The sequence below is a fragment of the Podarcis tiliguerta genome, assembly GCF_965153285.1.
Source record: "Podarcis tiliguerta genome assembly, chromosome: Z".
Taxonomy (NCBI): Eukaryota; Metazoa; Chordata; class Lepidosauria; order Squamata; family Lacertidae; genus Podarcis; species Podarcis tiliguerta.
The window spans coordinates 4131439-4151548 of NC_139553.1; the positions used below are offsets into that span (position 1 = coordinate 4131439).

Sequence of the window (20110 nt, forward strand, 5' to 3'; positions counted from 1 at the left end):
GGCAGCTTCCTGTGTTCCTGTTTAAGGCTCAGATAAATCCTACTGGATTAGATTTTTAGCTAGATGCTTTAGAGAAGCAAAGAGAGATTGAGAGAGAGAAAGCACACTTGCACTTCCACCCTTCCCCTTCAGTAGGAGGATCCAGGGAAAGGGGAGAGAAACGCCAATTCATGGTGGCACCCACAGCACGCATCAAAAATTCAAATGTGCCCACAAAGGTTGGTGACTTCTGACCTAAGCTCTTAAACATGCCGTTCAATGAGGGGGCATCCAAACCTGTGCAGAAGAAGGTTTTCTTGCCTTGCCCACTGCTGCCATTGCTGTGCATGGCCCGTCGTTCCTGAGTGATAAATGTATCCCATTGCACCATCTTGGGTCCACCCAGCTCCCGGACTTTCTGCAAGCAGTGCTCCAGATAACTAACCGGGTCTTCTGGTCGGTAGTACATGAGGCCAGTTAACATGCTCTGTGGAGAAGCAGAAGTGGGGGAGGAAAGCACAGGTTAAAATTATCTGTATTTCAGAAGGGGTGGGGGAGTACATGGCCAAGTCTCAATGCTCTTCTCAGATCTATGTTTTGACCTCACCAGCTCCAAGTCATAGCAGAAAGTTATGGCCCAGGGGCTAGCAGCACTAGCTGGCCAGTCACTCGCACATCACATTCACCTGGCTCAAGCAGGTGAAGCAAATGAGAAAGTCACAATTACAACTCGCTCTGTTTAGAATGCACAAAACCCCTGGTCTAAAACAGCAGCACTGGTTGCTAATTCATTTCCAGGCCCAGTTCAAGGTGCTCACATAAGTTTAAAGCCCTAAATGACTTAGTCCCCACAACCTAAACTTCTTCCCAGGAAGTCGACTTACCCACCCATTTGTCATTAGGGTCTAGGGCAGGTCACAATATAAAAAGGCAATATTCCTCATGTCCTAGGTAAAGTGGTGTGTCTTAAGTATTATGATTATGATTATGATTTACCCCGTCCATCTGACTGGGTTGCCACTCTGGACGGCTTCCAGCATACATCAAGACATGGTAAAATGTTAAACTTTAAAAAGCATCTGATGAAAGATAATGATGAAGATACCAGGTGCACGTCTCTGGGGAGGGGATTCCACAGGGGTCAGCAAACTTTTTCAGCAGGGGGCTGGTCCACTGTCCCTCAGACATTATGGGGGCCCAGACTATATATTGCGGAAAAAACTAAACAAATTCCTATGCCCCACAAATAACCCAGAGATGCATTTTAAATAAAAGCACACATTCTACTCATGTAAAAACACGCTGATTCCTGGACCATCCACGGGTCGGATTTAGAAGGCTATTAGGCTGGATCCGGCCCCGGGCCTTAGTCTGCCTACCCATGATATAAAAACATAATAAAATAAAAACATAATAAAACTACTTGATACAGGACTGCCTTCAGATGTCTTCTAAAAGTTATGTAGTTCTTTATCTCCTTGACATCTGATAGGAGGGTGTTCTACAGGGCGGGTGCCACTACCGAGAAGGCCCTCTGTCTGGTTCCCTGTAACTTCGCTTCTCACAGTGAAGGAACCACCAGAGGACCCTCTGAGGAGGACCTCCATGTCCAGGCTGAGCGATGGGGGTGGAGACGCCTCCTTCAGGTATACTGGGCCGAGGCCGTTTAGGGCTTTAAAGCTCACCACCAACACTGTGGTGCCAAATGTGCCAAATGTTACATTGATCAGTGCCTGGTTTGGCTAACCTTTATGTAGCAGTCAGAAATCAAACATTAACGGTAATAACACTTAGAAGCTGGGTATGTAGGTAAGGAAGCGAGAACATTACATTCTCCCTGGATGTTTTGCAACAGATTTGAAAACCAAGGGACTTCCAAAGGAGAAGCCCCACTGTAAAACTGCTAATATTGGGTTGGGAATCATTTGCAAATGTGACACCAACAGATTTCGGCTCAATAGAAACTGGAAACTCCGGCGGGGGGAGGGGGGCGAAAACAGGAAAATAGATTATTTTCAGGTCTGTTATCTCTAGGAGCAACTAGTTTTCTACAGAAAACTGTCAGCTTGTTTGGATATTCATGAGCACCAGGGACAGAGACTTCTTTGAGCCCAGATGTGGCCCCAGTGGCGTAGCGTGGGGGGTGCAGGGGGGCCGGCCGCACTGGGTGCAACATCTGGGGGGGCGCTCGCACTCGCAGCTCTCTGCCCCTACCTGGCTCACTCACTCTAGGGGGCGCAAATTACTTGCCTTGCCCCGGGTGCTGACAACCCACGCTACACCACTGTGTGGCCCACCCTCTGTGTGGCTCTCAGAACTCTCCCCAGACCACCCTTCTCATTGGCGCTCTCCTCAAGTGCTTTTGTCCGGCTGGAAATTGTCCTTGAATAGTGGTAATGCCTCTAGGCTTTTCTGGGTGGAGAGAGGTGTGTGCAGAAATCTCTGAGCTGGGGTAGCTCAGTTGGCAGAGCCTGAGACACACAATCTCAGGAGTTTGGGTTTGAGCCCCATGTTGGGCAAAAGATTGCTGCATTGCAGGGGGTTGGACTAGATGACCCTCATAGTCTCTTCCAGCTCTATAGTTCTATGATTCTGACTTTAGCGTAGCTGGAATGGAGGCTCTGCCATAAGGGTCACCTCCATTGCTCCTCCCACTTGTGCCTCTGGCCCCACCATGAGCTTAGAATGGTGTGCATCAGGGCCTCCAACCTGGTGCCTTCCAGATGCTGCAGGCTTCCAGCTCCCACCATTCCTGACCTCTGGCCATAGTAGCTGGGGCTGATGGGAGCTGGAGTCCAACCACACTCAGAGAGCACCATGCTGATGTTCTCTTCCATGCAACCTTCCAAAGGCCACATGCCAGTAGAGGGCAAAAGTGGGCAGGACAATGTTTCCCAATGCTATTTAATAAGATGTCTTCTGCATTGCATTGCAACAACAGATAAAGCCCTAAACAGCCTCGGTCCAGTATACCTGAGGAGTGTCTCCACCCCCATCGTTCTGCCCGGACGCTGAGGTCCAGTGCCAAGGGTCTTCTGGTGATTCCCTCATTGCGTGAAGCAAAGCTATAGGGAACTGGGCAGAGGGCCTTCTTGGTAGTGGCACCCGCCCTGTGAAACGCCCTCCCATCAGATGTCAAAGAGAACAATAACTACCAGACTTTTAGATGACATCTGAAGGCAGCCCTGTTTAGGGAAGCTTTTAATGTTTGATGCATTACTGTATTTTAATATTTTGTTGAAAGTCACCCAGAATGGCTGGGGAAGCCCAGCCAGATGGGAGGGGTATAAATAAATTATTATTATTATTAGTATTATTATTATTATTATTATTTGTGGAGGTTGTGATTCTTTGAAATGAACTGAAGTGAGTTGCAACTGGTCATAAAAAAAAATCTTAAAAAATCAAAATCAAGGCTGTAGATTTATGATTCCAAAACATGTGTGCAGGTAGGAATAGTGGACAATTGCATATACATTTGTAAACAAACTGACCCAATGTGCATGTTCCAAATGAACAGGGCAATCCAACACACCCGTAGTGTCCCCTCTCCCAGCTGTGCCAGCTAAGCAGGCCTCCCACCAGCTGCTACTGATGGGGTGAGGCCCCAGTGAGTGCAGAGTTCCCCATCTGCATGCCAAACAGGCAGGATTCTCCCCAGCAGTGGCCAGTGGAAGCCCCCAAGGGGATCCATCGGATCCTGAGTTGGCCCCACCATTGCTGCGTGACGGTGCTGGGCCTGATCAAGACCCGATCCCTGTGTTTCCCCACTTCTGTTTTTGTTTTTTTTAAATAATATTTTATTAGAAGTTTTACATAGAAAAGAAAAAGGAAAATGCAAAAATAAAGAAAAACAAATAAAAACAATTCCATTTTCGTAATATTTCTTACATTTGCTTATTTCCCAGACTTCCCCACACATCCCCTCTCTGTATTCCAATTCATACATTTAATCAGCAGATCCCTTCCCTCTGTCTTATCTTAATCTTTATCTTAATATATAAAACCTTTAATTCTTCATCTTTTTAACCCTTAAATTTTCCATATTCCTTCACCATCTTATTACTAAAAACCTTTTAACCTCCCTCCGATGTCATTCTAACATTCACTGATTTTATAATATTTCTGTAAATAATCTTTAAACTTCTTCCAGTCTTCCTCCACCGTCTCTTCTCCCTGGTCTCTGATTCTGCCGTGTTTCCCCACTTCTGCCAAAGCTACCATGTGTCTGCGGATGTGGCAGCAGCCCGGCCACTCCATAAAGTCATACAAATCTGTGGGTGGAGTTTGGGTTGCAGCCTAATTCACAGATTGAAGATTGGAGTATACTTAACCTTTGGATTTCCCACTTTTCCAGATTTTGCAATGCTGATTTCAGCGCCAAAAAAAAAAAGGGGGGGGGAGGTACCAATATACCTTTATTTCTTTTTTAAGGATAAATTACATTTATAAATGCATGTAAAAAAGGTAAAGGTACCCCTGCCCGTACGGGCCAGTCTTGACAGACTCTAGGGTTGTGCGCCCATCTCACTCAAAGAGGCCAAGGGCCAGCGCTGTCCGAAGACACTTCCGGGTCACGTGGCCAGCGTGACATCGCTGCTCTGGCGAGCCAGAGCCGCACACGGAAACGCCGTTTACCTTCCCGCTAGTAAGCGCTCCCTATTTATCTGCTTGCACCCGAGAGTGCTTTCGAACTGCTAGGTTGGCAGGCGCTGGGACCGAGCAACGGGAGCGCACCCCGCCGCGGGGATTCGAACTGCCGACCTTTCGATCGGTGAGCCCTAGGCACTGAGGCTTTAACCCACAGCGCCACCCGCGTCCCTTATAAATGCATGTACTGGAATATAAATAAATAACTGGCACAGTCTAGGTCCACACATACTGTGTTTTTTCTCTGCTGGGGCTGTCTTGCTAACCCTATGTCAGCGCTGGAGGTGCTGGGTGGTTCCCTTGCACAGGGTGTGAAGCTGAGGGAGCACAAAATGATGCTGATACTACAATTAATAATAATAATACCACCTCTATTTATATGGGTACCTACCAAGGATGTCCATTAAAAAAGTAACAGTACCAAAATAAATTATTGTGGGGAGAAAGGAAATATTTTTTGGGGTGTGTGTGCCAAATTTTGTCCTTGCTCAGGGCGCTGTATTACCAAAGCCTCTACTGTATCTGATGTTTATCATCTTGAACCAACTTGAAATTAAAACTGCGTCTTATGATAAAATATTTTTAGTTATTACTATTTTAAGGCATTTATGTCCCATGTTTTCTCCTAGGAGCTCAAGGGGGCATACATGGTGCTCCCCCTCCTCATTTAAACCCTACAACAACCCTGTGAGGTAGGTTAGGTTGAAAGGCAGTGACTTGCCCATGATTGTACCCAGTGAGCTCCATGGCCAAGAGGGGGTTCGAACCCTGGTGTCTCCCAGGTCCTAGTGTGACACTCTTAACCACTGCCCCACATTAAATGTATTTAACATGCATTTAAATACATTTTGCAACCCATAATTAACGACGGAAGTTGCATTTAAGTACATGTTCCAAGCCATATTGAAATATGAATGTATGTAGCTTATTTAAATGACACAGGCTAATTAATGTGGAAACAAGAACGGAGCCAAAAACCTATGGTTCTTTTTGCTGTTTTACCCCTGCAGGGGTGGATGGGAATGTAGTCCTCTACAGAAAAAAGCTTCCTCACCCTTGCCTCAGAATAAAATGGTCCTGTCCCTCACTTTGTATGCTCTGGTAAGAGGTGTGTCTGGGAAAGAGGAATCCAGGGCTTAGCCATGGAGACAGTTACTGTGTTGGGATGCTACAATGGTGTAAACACACCTTGAATTACTACAGAGCAGTGGAAAGGGGGATACATAATCATATCATCCATTATAACAAGGGCATTGGAGGAGGGAACCTGAGATCCAGGGGCCAAAGTCTTTTTGTTTGGCCCTTGAGATATCTCCCATGCTACAGCCTCTCCCCAGCCATACTCATGACTGCTCCCTCTTAGGTGTTGTTGAATGCTTGCCTGGGTGTATGGCAGAGCAGGGTGCTGTGAACAGGGGTGTAGCTAGCTGCTCCGTAACCCAGGGTGGTGAGGGTGGGGCGATCTGCCCATGGGGGTGGGGTGGCGATCCGCCCACAGAGTCCGCCTGGCGGACGCAAGCCCCACGGTGCCATTTTGGGCAGCACGGGGGCCCAAGTCACTGTGTCACTCGCAGGAGAAACGCGTGGCTCGGGTCAGGCCCCGTAGTAAGTGCCCCCCTGTGGTGTGCCATTTTGTCACCCCCTTAGGCATGACACCCGGGGCAGACCACACACCCAGCACAGCCCATCCTACGCCCCTGGTTGTGAGATTGTGTGAAAAGAAGCCTACCAGACTAACGTAATATTTACATTCGTTGCTCTGCCAACTCTTGTCTCTGGCCCTTCCACCACTGGCCTGTGCCCTCTACCCATCAGAAGAAGACAACAAGGCCCTCAGATTGAAAAAAAGTTCCCCATTGTCGCTGTTGTTGTCGTCATCCGTCTGTCGTGAGAGACAATGGAGTGTGCCTCCAAGTGAAGTCAAGCCACTGTGTTGGCAGCACCAAAGTGGCCTCCCTGGGCAGTGTGTGTGGACTTAGGCAAGACCCAGATGGCAAGACCTTCCTCTTGGCTTCACTGAGGTGGTCCAAAGGAAAGCAGAGCAATATGCTGGCACCAATCCTGCATTGTAAAATCTGTTGCCCCAGGATGTGAATTGGCTTGCGGCTTCACAAGGGGATTTGATACATTTGCAGAATGGGATTTGTCAGTGGCTGCTAGCCACAATAAGCAAGGCTGCAGTCCTATACCTGAGAGTAAGCCCCTTTGAAGTCAATAGACTTTAGACAAAGGTTTTCCCCTGCCCTGCCTGGAGATGCCAGGGGTTAAACTTTAGACCTCCTGCATGCAAAGCTAATGTCTTTCCCTATTAAATGCTATGGGATTTTTTTTTATGGGGCACCAGCACTTGTGCAAGTCAACACATATGGTGGTACCTCGGGTTAAGTACTTAATTCTTCTGGAGGTCCGTTCTTAACCTGAAACTGTTCTTAACCTGAAGCACCACTTTAGCTAATGGGGCCTCCCGCTGCCACCGCACCGCCGGAGCACGATTTCTGTTCTCATTCTGAAGCAAAGTTCTTATTTCTGGGTTAGTGGAGTCTGTATCCTGAAGTGTATGTACAGGTACCACTGTCTAAGAAAAGCATTCTGTAAGTTCCTCAGCTGTGCTTACACCCCTGGGAGTTGTGTTTTGGATTGGAGCCTCACATTTCCTCTTTAATTACTGGCTCTGCGGGGACCTGATTGACTGTGACAAGGAGCCAAATGCAAAACCAGCCATATGGATAAAGTTCCTCACAACAAAGGTACTTCCCTCTGGACGTTGATTTGTGTCTTGTTTATTAAAAACAGCTCCCTGGGTCTCACAATAATGGCAGCTTAACAGCTTGATCACATAGGCTCCCTTTCAAGAGGGCAATAATTGAGTCAATTCATTTAGCAATCAATACAGGTTAACGCCAGCTAGGTTGCTAAGCTGTCGAGGCATCAAGCAGGCACATTTCTTCTCCATGCAAAGGTGGTCAAGAAACAAACACCTGAGGGCATGGGGGGCGGGGCATTATCCCTCACTCTCCTCTGCCAAAGGGAATTTTCCATGCTGCTCAATGACTCACGCTAGGCTCTCTTGACCCAGAAGCCGTCCTGTTGTAACCTCAAATGCATGGTGGAGCGTTAGCACTTGGCACCTGCTAAGATACTTGCTTGTTCTTCATATTAATACACGGGACACATCACTCCTGGGTCTTTTTATTTATTACATTTATACGCCCCACCCCCTCCCAGGACCTCAGGGTGGTTTACGTGGTTACCAACCTCCCCATTTTATTTTCACAACAACCTCCCTGTGGGGCATAGCTGTCAACGTTTCCCTTTCTCTAAGGGAAATTCCCTTATTCCGAATAGGATTCCTCGCAAGAAAAGCGGAAAGTTGACAGCTATGCTGTGGGTAGGTTAGGCTGAGAGGCTGTGACTGGCAAAAGATCACTCTGGAAGTTTCATGGCTGGCCAAGAAAATATACTCTACAACTCTGCTTTCCCAGATCTTAGCCCATTACAAAACAGGGATGACGGCTAACATGAGGCATGAGTTGCTCTGGACATGCTTATGGGGCACAATCTTCCCACCCAATTTTTAACTCGCCAGCGGGGACTTAATTTGGGGGCTATCATTTGTCAGGGTGCGGAAACAAGCCTTCCTGAACACTGCCCTCAGTTGAGCCCCCGGCAGGTCTACCTTTTGTGGCCAGATTCCAGGGGACCCAGCCCTGGCGTTCAAATCAGCGGAGAACCGGGCGAGCTGCCCGCCCGCCCGCCTCCCTCCTGTCCCGACCACGAGGCAAAGGGGCGTTTTGTGCATGCTCAGAGGAGGAGGTGGTTGGACGCGCTCTTCTTCAGCTGCGACCGCGCACATGGCAAACAGGTGGCAAGGCTACCCCGGGAACGCCACCCCGAAAGGAGACCAGCAGAGAAGGAGCGCACAGGCGATCCAAGTGGCTGGCTCACCTCAAAAAGCTGCGGGATCTCCCGGCGGGAGACGTAGTCGCGGGCGTCGGCTGTGTCGCTCATGGCGATGGCAGTGTCTCTGAGCTGGGCAGGCGCCGGCGACAAGCAACAGCCAACCTGTTCGTGGGTCCGTCCGTCCAGCCAGCCGCTGCCGCTTTTCCCTCCCTCCCGCCTTCTTCCTCCTCCAACCGGGTCTACTTGCTGCGGCGATCAGCGGCCACTCCTCCGCCCGGGGACTGGAGGCAGGAGGCTGCGCAGCGCGCGCGCCGTCGAGCAGATGGCGCTGGAACAGCGCCTGGCCCTTGGTGGAATCCCCCGAGGGTGGGAGGGCCGACAGAGTGGGACGCGCCGGGGGGGGGGGACTATTGCAGCGTCTAGGGAAGCCAAAGGCTAGGTGGGTGTGCTGCTGATGCTGCTAAGAGAAGGCAAGGATGCGTTTGGTTTCATCTGGATAGGCTGTGAGGTGACCTGCTCTCGATGGCGTTACACTCCGTCTGAAGGAGCAGGTATGTCGCTTAGCGGTGGTACTCATGGACGTAGCCATAGCAAACTGAGGTTCTGCCCTCCCCCCAACAACAAAAGGCCTGCCCCCTCCCAAAAAAATCCTGGCTATGCCCATGGTACTCCTGGATCTTAGGTGGCCTCCGCAACGTGGCCTGCTTTCCATCAGCTTCTGCTGGTGGCCCAGGTGCCCCCTTACCTTGACAGGGACAGTCTACTTTCATCTAAGCTCTGGTAACTCCTGAATTAGACTACTGCAATGCTTTATGTAAGACTGCCTCTGAAGATGGTTCGGAAACTTCAGCTGGTACAGAACTCAGTGGCCACTCACCAGGGCAGAATGGCTTGAGCATATAAGCCTGATGCTGGCCCAATTGTACTGACTGCTAATTGGTTCCCAGGCCCAACTCAAAGTGCTGGTATTGACCTATGAAGCCTTAAATGGCTCAGGACCACAATACCTCCAGGACTGCCTCTTTCCATATGAACCAACCTGCAGCAGCGGAGTGTACGCTCTGCTGCTGGGAACGAGGAGCCAGGCGCCTGGTCGCACTCCCTCTCAAAAATGTGCCAGGGCAGTGCCCCCCAGCCCCCCCCACTACACCCCTGCCTACCTGGACCCTAAGATCATTCTCTGAAGCAGGGCCGTCTTTAGCAGATGCGGTGCCAGGGTGCAAATATCTGCCCAGCACCCCCAAATTACCACGGGTAGTGTTGGGGTGGCCGTAGCTGTTCACTGCCAGCCATGGGGGGGGGGCACAACTCTCCCCCATGCTGCTGCGGGAGAGCGATCCCCGCAGAGGCTTGGGAGTGAAAATGTGCCCCTTCCAAGCCTCCACGGGAGGAGAGCACAGTTTCCCTCCCAAGCCTCCTCGGAAGGAGAGTGATCCCCGCAGAGGCCTGGGAGGGAAGCTGCATGTCCACCAGCCAGTGGCGTAGCGTGGGGGGTGCAGGGGGGGCGGCCACACTGGGCGCAACATCTGGGGGGGGCGCGCTCACACTCGCAGCTCTCTGCCCCTACCTGGCTCACGGGTTAAAAGCTAAAGGTACCCCTGCCCGTACAGGCCAGTCTTGACAGACTCTAGGGTTGTGCGCTCATCTCACTCTAAAGGCCGGGAGCCAGCGCTGTCCACAGACACTTCCGGGTCACGTGGCCAGCATGACATCGCTGCTCTGGCGAGCCAGCGCAGCACACGGAACGCCGTTTACCTTCCCGCTAGTAAGCGGTCCCTATTTATCTACTTGCACCCGAAGGTGCTTTCGAACTGCTAGGTTGGCAGGCGCTGGGACCAAGTGACGGGAGCGCACCCTGCCGCGGGGATTCGAACCGCCGACCTTTCGATCGGCAAGTCCTAGGTGCTGAGGCTTTAACCCACAGCGCCACCCGCATCCCTCACAGGTTAGGGGGTGCAAATTACTTGCCTTGCCCCGGGTGCTGACAACCCACGCTACGCCACTGCCACCAGCCTTATGGTTGGTGGGGCGCAGCTGGTGGGTGTGCAGGGAAAGGGAAGGCCACCAGCAAAGCCGCGCTGCTGCTCCACTTGCTGAGGCGCCCCTGAGAGGCTGGCACCCTGGTGCGACACACCACTAAGCCCTATGGGAAAGAGGCTCTGCTCTGAAGCCTTATTCGTGTGGCTCCTCAATGAGAGAATGGGCATTTTCTTCAATGGCTCCCTGTTTGTAAAATGCTTGCTTGCCTGCTGCCAAATTACAGGATTATAACTCTTCTAGTCAGCCAGCTGTTAAGCAACTGCCAGAGAGTCTCTTGCTACCTTTAAGCTTAGATTTGGAAGATATTTTCCTAACCTCTCTTTGTTCTTTGAACAAGAAATATAATGCACAGGGCCTGAAATTGTTGGAATTTGTGAAGGAATATATCCTTCATGGGAGTCCTGTAGGCATTGCTAAGGGTCCGTATTCTTATCTGAACAAATACAGTGGAAGTGCTATTAACTGCATTATAATCTCTCATTCATTATTCACTTTTGTGAACACTTTTTTTAATAATAGATTTATTGGAATTTATAAAAAGCTATACATAAATTATTGTTAATTATATTTTTTGTCAAAGGTAAAAAGTTAACCTAGGTATAAGCACAAACTGCAACAACAAAAAAGTAATAAAAGGAAAATAGAGAAATGAGGAGAAAGAGAGAAAGAAGAGATGATTGGAAAAAGAAGAAAGGAAAACTTCTGATTCCTCATCTATCCACTATTTGTAAACATTATTCAATTCACCACTCCACTATTACACCTAACAAAACCATTTTCTATAACCAAACATTATATTCAGTCTTCAAACCCAACTACCATTTTCTTTTTCATGCAAGAAGTACGGTATTTAAGAAGTTTCCAACCTTTAGTAAACAGCAACTGTGTCTTTGATTAAACATGCCAATTTTGCCATCTCAGCTATATCCAACAATTATTAACAACAATTCTTCCATTGTTGGTAAAGAGGAATCTTTCCATCTTTGTGTGTATAAGTCTCACTGCCATAGTCATGTATTGGAATAAAATTCCATGGTCACTTTAGTGAACACTTTTGAAGGGTTACAATGACCAGAAAGTGACCACATTCCAATATCAATGACCCTGTGTGCTCTAATAAAATGCATAAATACAACCGAATCTGTGAGCGTAAGTAGAAGGTGAAAGACTGAAGTGGTCTCACAGTGAATCCATCAAATGTAGGTTGGAATAGAAGAGTCTGCTCAAAAACAATTAAGCTGAAAATACAAAAACCGAGTGGCAGGAATTGGAACTAGCAGTAATGGAGCAGAGAGAAAACAAATTCTGGGAACTGGTGTCCTGGGATTTCAATGAAATGAGATCATCACATCTAGTTCTGCAGAACTAGGTAAATTAACAGGAAGGATTCGAAACCTGCAAGATCAGAGATTCTTAGAACACTGGAGTAAATATATGAATCATCTGAAAGACAAACAAAAAATAGGAAAAAAGAGAAAAAAGAAAAAAGATACATACAACGTATTACCACTTAATTAATTAAAATTAAGTACCATCCATCTTCATAAACATGGTATTTGACTTCCTCGAATTTCTTCCATCTGAATTTCTTAGTAATTATATGTAGCAGTTTCCAATATCAGAGTTTCAAAAGACCATATCACAGTCCTGATCATATTACATAGCTTTCCTTTTCTTATTTATAAATTTAATTCCATTTTAATCCTAGGCCTAATTGTTTCTATCAGGTGGTTACATATCTTTAATATTACAATATTTATTCAAATAATCTTTATATTTCTTCCAGTCTTCTTGATGTTCCTCTTCTTTCTGATCGCGGATTCTCCCGGTGAGATAAGCCAGCTCCATAAACTCCATCATCTTCATCTGCCATTCTTCTACCGTTGGTAGTTCTGGTGTTTTCCATTTTTTGACTAATAAAATCCGTGTAGCAGTTGTGTCATACAAATATACTTTTACATCTTTTTTGGGCAGTTCAGAATCTATTATTCCAAGGAGAAAGGCTTCTGGTTTCTTCATAAATGTATATTTCATCAATTTTTTTTAATTCATTATAAATTTTTCCCCAGAGGTCTTTTACCTTGGAGCAAGTCCACCACATATGATAGAAAGTACCTTCGTTTTCTTTACATTTCCAGCATAAATTATCACAATTGTGGTAGATCTTCGCCAGTTTAACAGGGGTTAAGTATCACCTATACATCATTTTCATAATATTTTCCTTTAACATTGTACATGCAGTAAACGTAACCCCTTTCTTCCAAAGTCTCTCCCAGTCCTCCATCATTATATTATGTCCCACATCTTGTGCCCAATCAATCATAACCTATTTTACTTGCTCATCTTTTGTATGCTACTCCAATAACAAACTATACATTCTAGACAGATTTTTAACATTAGTATCTAACAACTCCATTTCCAGTTTGGTTTTTTCAATTGCAAAACCTTTTTTCTTATCAATCTTAAATAATTCATTAATTTGGTAATATTGAAGCCAATTTATCTTTGATTTGTTCAAATGATTTTAACATAAATCCCTCCCCGTCTTCAACCAATAAATCTGGGTATCTCAACCACTTATTTTCCATATTAAGCTTTTTTTGTGCCTGCGCTTCAGTTGGTGAAATCTATTTGGGTGTTTTTCTTATCAAAAGATCCTGGTATCTAGACCAAACATTAAAAAGTGCTTTCCTAATTAAACCTGAAACTGTTCTTAACCTGAAGCACCACTTTAACTAATGGGGCCTCCTGCTGCCGCCGCGCCGCCGGAGCACGATTTCTGTTCTCATCCTGAAGCAAAGTCCTTACCTGAAGCGCTATTTCTGGGTTAGCGGAGTCTGTAACCTGAAGCGTATGTAACCTGAAGCGTATGTAACCCGAGGTACCACTGTATTAGTTAAGGACAATTAAATGTAATAGGAAATTCAGAAATTCAGAATAAGTGATAAAGAACAGAAAATCATTAGAGGTGTTGACAGAAGTAAAAAATACTGTATAAGATGTGAAGATATGTTGTATGACAGTTGGAACTGATATGTTAAAAAATCAATAAAAATGTATATAAAAAAAGAAATGAGATCATCACAGGAAACCTCAGTTCCTGCCTCTGATTCGGTTAAATATTTATCCAATATATTTGGTGCTCAATTTGGGCAACTGCTTGTATCAACAGTATATTGATCAACTTACCTGAACGGCAACCAGTCTCCTGTAATGAGTTCATGGCACTTATTTACTATAAAATAAGGCTTCCTCTGGGGACGCAGGTGGCGCTGTGGGTTTAACCACAGAGCCTAGGACTTGCCGATCAGAAGGTTGGAGGTTCGAATCCCTGCAACGGGGTGATCTCCTGTTGCTCGGTCCCTGCTCCTGCCAACCTAGCAGTTCGAAAGCACATCAAAGTGCAAGTAGATAAATAGGTACCGCTCTGGCGGGAAGGTAAATGGCGTTTCCGTGCGTTGCTCTGGTTCACCAGAAGCGGCTTAGTCATGCTGGCCACATGACCCGGAAGTTGTACGCCAGCGCCCTCGGCCAATAAAGCGTGATGAGCACCGCAACCCAGAGTCGGCCACGACTGGGCCTAATGGTCAGAGGTCCCTTCACCTTTACCTTTAAGGCTTCCTGTGTAAGGAATACATATAATGGCGGATGCCTACCATGGCTGGTTTATTTATAACACTGGCAAAAACTATTGGTTGCTTGGCTTGTTAGACATCTCTTCAAAACTATATGCGTGGTATCTTATTAGACTGGTGGCAAAATAATGTTATTCATGAAAACAAGCAGGGTTCAGAAAAGGACACAGTAACATTGATCAAATTCTGAACTATAGTATAGGGAAATAGTCTAAAAACATTAAGAGTAATCTTTATGTAGCCTTTTTTATCTTTCTGTGTTTGCCTCTATTAATCAAAACAGACTGTTTTGACTGGCAATTGCAGTCATTTGCCAATGTTGACTGCAGATTTCTGCTATTGATCTAATAACTATACAGCAATACTGAAATGAGGGTCAGAGTATGTTTAAATGTTGGTATGGCTGAGGCCTTTCAGAGGTTGCATTCTGACTCCAACTCTTTTTAACTTTTTTATATTAATGACTTGGTGCCATATTTAGGCAATGCAAGCTCCCCCTCTCCAGTAATTGGGAACAGAGAGATCTCAATCTTGATGCATGCGGATGATGCGTTGCTCTTCTCTTTCGCGATTGGACCTCAAAAATCTCTTGGAGGTGTTCAGCACATACTGTAAACAGTTTCCTGCCTATCTATAAATTACTCTAGAACCAAGATTATGACTTTCGGCAGGCACAGTCCTAAGTATAAATGGTGCTTAGATCAGCAAGCTGTAGAACAAACTCATTCATTTAGATATCTGTGTGTGCTCTTTAGTGAATCCCTCTTGAAAAGGTTGTATGGAGGCAGTGAAAGTCAAAACACAGCAAACAGGAGCATTGATGAAGTTCTATTGCAATAAGGGAGGGCAGCTGATGGAAGCTGTCCAAGTGTTCCTGCAGGTGGCCAACGATTAAGGCAAGAACTGATTGCACTCATAGTATATTAGAATAATTCCTGTTACACCAATTGAGTGTTTTCCTGTGCTGTGCTATAGGGAATTGGGTGAGAACCAGTGCTGAAAAGCAGCTTGTCAAGCTGTTTTAGACTATAATTATTTTCCAGAACTGATCTCTGCATTTACCTTGAATACATGTCAACTAAGGGATTGGATCTTGATAGAATCCAGAACAGACCTGCAACTTATTAGAAATACTGAATTTCCCCCTTAGTATCCACTCCCGAGGGATGCGGGTGGCGCTGTGGGTTAAACCAGAGCCTAGGACTTGCCAATCAGAAGGTCAGTGGTTCGAATCCCCGCAATGACGGGGTGAGCTCCCGTTGCTCGGTCCCTGCTCCTGCCCACCTAGCAATTCAAAAGCACATCAAAGTGCAAGTAGATAAATAGGTACCGCTCCGGCGGGAAGGTAAACGGCGTTTCCGTGCGCTGCTCTTGTTCGCCAGAAGCGGCTTAGTCATGCTGGCCACGTGACCCGGAAGCTGTATGCCGGCTCCCTTGGTCAGTAAAACGAGATGAGCGCTGCAGCCCCAGAGTCATCCGCGACTGGACCTAATGGTCAGGGGTCCCTTTACCTTTGCCTTTATCCACTCCCAAGAGCAGAGCATTTTTCGGCTAGTTATCTGATCAAACTCACCAGCTTCCTTAAGAAATGCCTTTACTGAGCTGCATTTCAAAGGGATGGCCACCACGGACTTGGACAGCTACTGGAACAAGGTCCCGGCAAGGTGGTGTTTGTGGTCAACCTCAGGTGGAAGACATTACTCGTTATCTGTTAGCCTGCTCCTCAGATACAGATCCAAGAGATCACTTTCTGAAAACATTATTCACAAAAGCAAGCAGGTGAAACCCAGCATAAATAGTTTGGCTTCTTTTGAGTGACAATAGCTTTCTAATACAGAGTGCAGCACTGGCTGCAGAAAACAAACAAACAAAAAAAAAAAAAAAATAAAGGAAAGAGTTAGATAAAACCACTATGAATTATTGTGGTGCTTCACAGGTTTAGTTTTAAATCACCTTCTCTCTTACATCATGGATGTTGGCTTATATGATGGGTGTATATATGATCTGTGTTGTTTATTAGTACAGTTGCTGCAGGTTTGTCATGGCCTTTGGCTCGAACAATAAACTTATATTGAATTGAATTGGTTAGAAAAATTAAGAAATGGGCCCCCAAATGCATATCTGAGTGAGTCCCCCGTATGAGAATCCTGGAGACTGCTGGAATTGACTGTCTCATTTCAGAGATGAAGAAATCAGCTCAAGAATCAGCCACTGGGTGTACCTTCCAATTAAGTGTGCAAGGGTTGCAGCCCCAGTGTGATCCTTCATATAGCATGCTTTTTCACAAGCCAGCCCCATGGTGCTCAGTGGGGCTTAGTCTCAGTGGGGCTTGTGAATGCATTTAAGATTGCAGCCTAAAATGGATTAATTTTAGTCTTAAAACTGGTAACAGAGAAAAGGGAAAAAGACAAAGATGTAGCAGTATTTATTTCCATACAAATCATTACAAAACTTCCACCCTTGCTGGTTTGATGTGCAGTTCTTTAATTGGCAGTCAGCACATGCGAGTCAAGATGCTTCTACAAACATTTAACCGGACCTGGCACAATAAATTTTGACCAAACTTAGCCAAAGGAAGAATGACTGAAAGAGTGCTGGCCAGTGTCAGATATCTCAGCCCACGGAGGTCCAACGTGGAACTTCAAATCCAAACAAATGCCATCTTCAGTGTGCAATGCATTTTAAAGGTCTATGTCCTTTATCACGTCCTGCCTATGGGCTCCCCACAGGCACCTGATAGATCACTGTGCAAAACAGATGCTTGACCCATCTTGGACTCATCCAGCAGGGCTCTTCTTCAGTCTTTTTATAGGAAGTCTTGTGGAGCCATTTGGCCATAAACTAATAGTGCTGTTCAAGCTTGAGGAAGAAAGACTTGGCCAAATGATTGTCCTGATTGTCCATGCTGATCGTGCTTCTTGTCTGCAAATGTAGTCAAAGCAGCAGGCCTCTAAAATTATCCCAGTGTATGATTGTCAAGTGAGAAGCCATTAGACACAACAGTCACTTATTTGGTCCTAGGGGAAGCTGCAAGGGTTTGCATTTTGCAGTTATTTCTTTGCTGCAGGCTTTTGCATTGTATGAAACTCGTCATCAAGCCAAGTGATATCTCCTAATGCAAAGCTTTGTGTGAATAGAAAGCTTGAATGCTACTTTATCAACCCAAACAGGTGACCAATAGAAAAAAAGAGAGAAGCACATCTGACCACCTGGGCAATCTAAATGAACCCCAAGACAAAAAGTAGCTACTCTTTAGGGGAACTTGGGCCCCTAATTCTATGGTGGTTCTGTAAGGCTAGGAAACAGTTGTGTACACAACACAGAAGAGGCAGCAGCTTTTTGATAAACCATGGTGATTAGATTTTAGAAATTCGTGAATACATGGGACAATGGGATTAGCTACCAATCTTCTTGTTCTGTAACACTAAGCAGTGGGGAACCACCAGCCAATGGGCCTAACATGGCGCACCAGGCCTTCCCATTAAGCCCACAATGCCATTTTGGTGAAGCCACGCTCACCTGCCCTACAGCCGGCAGGGCCAGCCCACCTATGAGGCAAAGTGAGATAACCACCTCAGGCGGCAGGATCCACAGGGGCAGATCTGGCCTCCAAGGAATGCATTGCCCGCTGCCACTGTGATGGCTGCAGCACAATCCTTGGCACTGCGCCTCTTTCGCAGCCTCCTTCTCCCTCAAAAGCCACCTGCACGACAGCCTCTTGGCGAATAGGTGCTGCTGGTCTCCTCACCCTGAGGAAGGAAATGGTAGGAGTTGCCCTCTGGGGTCTCCTTCCACCAAGTGATTCGAAGTGCCCTCACCCTCCATCCCCCCCAGTAATGGCTTTTGATTCCCACTTCAGCTTTCAGGAAAGGAATTTGATTCCTCCCCACTTATTCCAGATGTAGATCTTCACTCACCCCTTCTTCCCTGGTGGGCAGGACACCCATTTTGTGCATATTGGGTGCCAAAATGTCTTGGGCCGGCCCTGACAGCAGGTGTTATACATGAAATCAAGTGGGGAATATGTAAATACGTGGCTGTGCCAAAAGGGAGGGGGTTCAACAAAGGGACAGACAAAAATCTGCCAATTCTGGTTTCTCACATTTCCCCATTTTCTTTATATTCTCATTCCTCAGTTCAGCTCTGCACATTTCCACATCAGATTGCAATTCTCACCCCCTAAATCCTCACAGAAAAATCACCTGCATTTTAGCATGACTTCCTTGCAATATACAAGTTTTTGTACGCAGCTTCCCCTAACACAAACATTGTTGGTAAGCAATTTCCCCTAACAGAATGCATTTTTGTATGTTATACTCACTAATATAACATACTGGTGGAGGGGAGCGCATAACATACGCGCATTTTTGTATGTTATACTCACTAATATAACATACAGGTGGAGGGGAGTGTGGCACCACAATTCTGGTGGGGTGCCATTGTGGCTGCCCCCCCCCATGCTGGGTGCCATGCCCCTGCAGGTGGCACACCATGCCCCCAGGACGCGTGCCACACCCTGCAGGCAGTGTGCCACACTCCTGGGACGTGCGCCAGCCACGCCCCCGCCTGCTCTCCGCTGCTGTTGTTGGAGAATGTGCATTTCATTATAGAGTTTTCCCCAATATGCACATTTTACAAACATGATTTACTTTGAGAACTGCATTTCAAAATTCAGGGACGCGTGACTGAAAGGATGGGTGGCCTAAGAATGGGAAGATCATCATTTCGATCTTATCTATCCTTCCAGAATTTGAGATCCAAGGAGCTGTGCATCAATGTGACATACAAACACACAAATCAGTTTCGTTTAATTACCCTGTGGAACCTTTCTTGATAGCTACTGCCACTTCCCAGCATTTGTAAACTGGCTTCGAAATGGACAAAAACAAAGACCAGCGATAGCTTGCCTTCCTTCCCAGTACCGTTCAGCTATCAAGTAGCTTATAGTACTGGTTCAATCTACAGCTGGGTAAAGATAGGGGCTAAATCACATGAGAGCATTATTGCTTAAGGCAGGTTACAGGGTATGATAGTACCCTAAACACAAACTGGTGAACAAGCCTATCTAGGATTTGCATTCAGTACTACAGTCGTACCTCGGAAGTCAAATGCCTTGCGACTCAAACGTTTTGGCTCCCGAAAGCCACAAACCTGGAAGTGAGTGTTTCGGTTTGCAAATGTTCTTTGGGTTCCGTGGGTTCCAGTTGGCTGCAGGAGATTCCGGCAGCCAATCGGAAGTTGCGCCTTGGTTCGCTAATGTTAAAAATCTCTCCAAAATGTATAATTTGTTGTTAGAATGGCATACAAAGGATGAACAAGTTAAATCTGTGATGACTGATTGGGCAAGAGATGTTGGACACAATATAGTGTTGGAAGATTGGGAAAGGCTGTGGAAGAAAGGGGTTAAGTTTACTTCATGTACTGTATTAAAAGAAAATATTATGAAAATGATATATAAATGGTACTTAATCCCGGTGAAATTAGCAAAGAGGTATCATACAAATGATAATTTATTCTGGAAATGTAAAGAAAAAAGAAGGTACTTTCTATCATATGTGGTGGACATGTCCTAAAGTGAAAGACTTCTGGGAGAAGAAATATAATGAGTTGAAAAAAATGTTGAAAAATACATTTATTAAAAAACCAGAAGCCTTTCTACTTGGAATAAGAGGACTGGAATTGCCCAAAAAAATGTTAGACTGTTTTTGTATGCCACTACAGCAGCAAGACTTTTATTAGCCAAAAATTGGAAATCGCAAGAGATACCAACAATAGAAGAATGGCAGATGAAGATGGTGGACTTTTTGGAGCTGGCCGACCTGACTGGAAGAATCCACAACCAGAAAGAAGAGGAGACACAAGAGGATTGGAAGAACTTTAAAGAATATTTGGTTATATTGTAATAT

The 20110-nt window shown here is 46.1% G+C and overlaps 1 protein-coding gene across 3 annotated transcripts in view; it reads right to left on the bottom strand.

Annotated features, from left to right (window-relative positions):
* Positions 1–9013, bottom strand: part of AK1 (adenylate kinase 1) — a 56389-nt gene extending 47376 nt beyond the window's left edge. The window contains exons 1-2 of one of the 3 annotated variants that reach the window (XM_083423093.1): positions 8575–9013; positions 277–466 (exon numbers count right to left, since the gene is read on the bottom strand). In XM_083423093.1, coding sequence (XP_083279219.1) covers positions 277–466; positions 8575–8637 — 253 coding nt within the window. In that variant the 5' untranslated portion in view covers positions 8638–9013. The remainder of the gene's footprint in view (positions 1–276; positions 467–8574) is intronic. The other 2 variants (XM_083423094.1, XM_083423095.1) reach the window with 2 other exon arrangements.
* Between the last annotated feature and the right edge of the window lie 11097 nt (positions 9014–20110).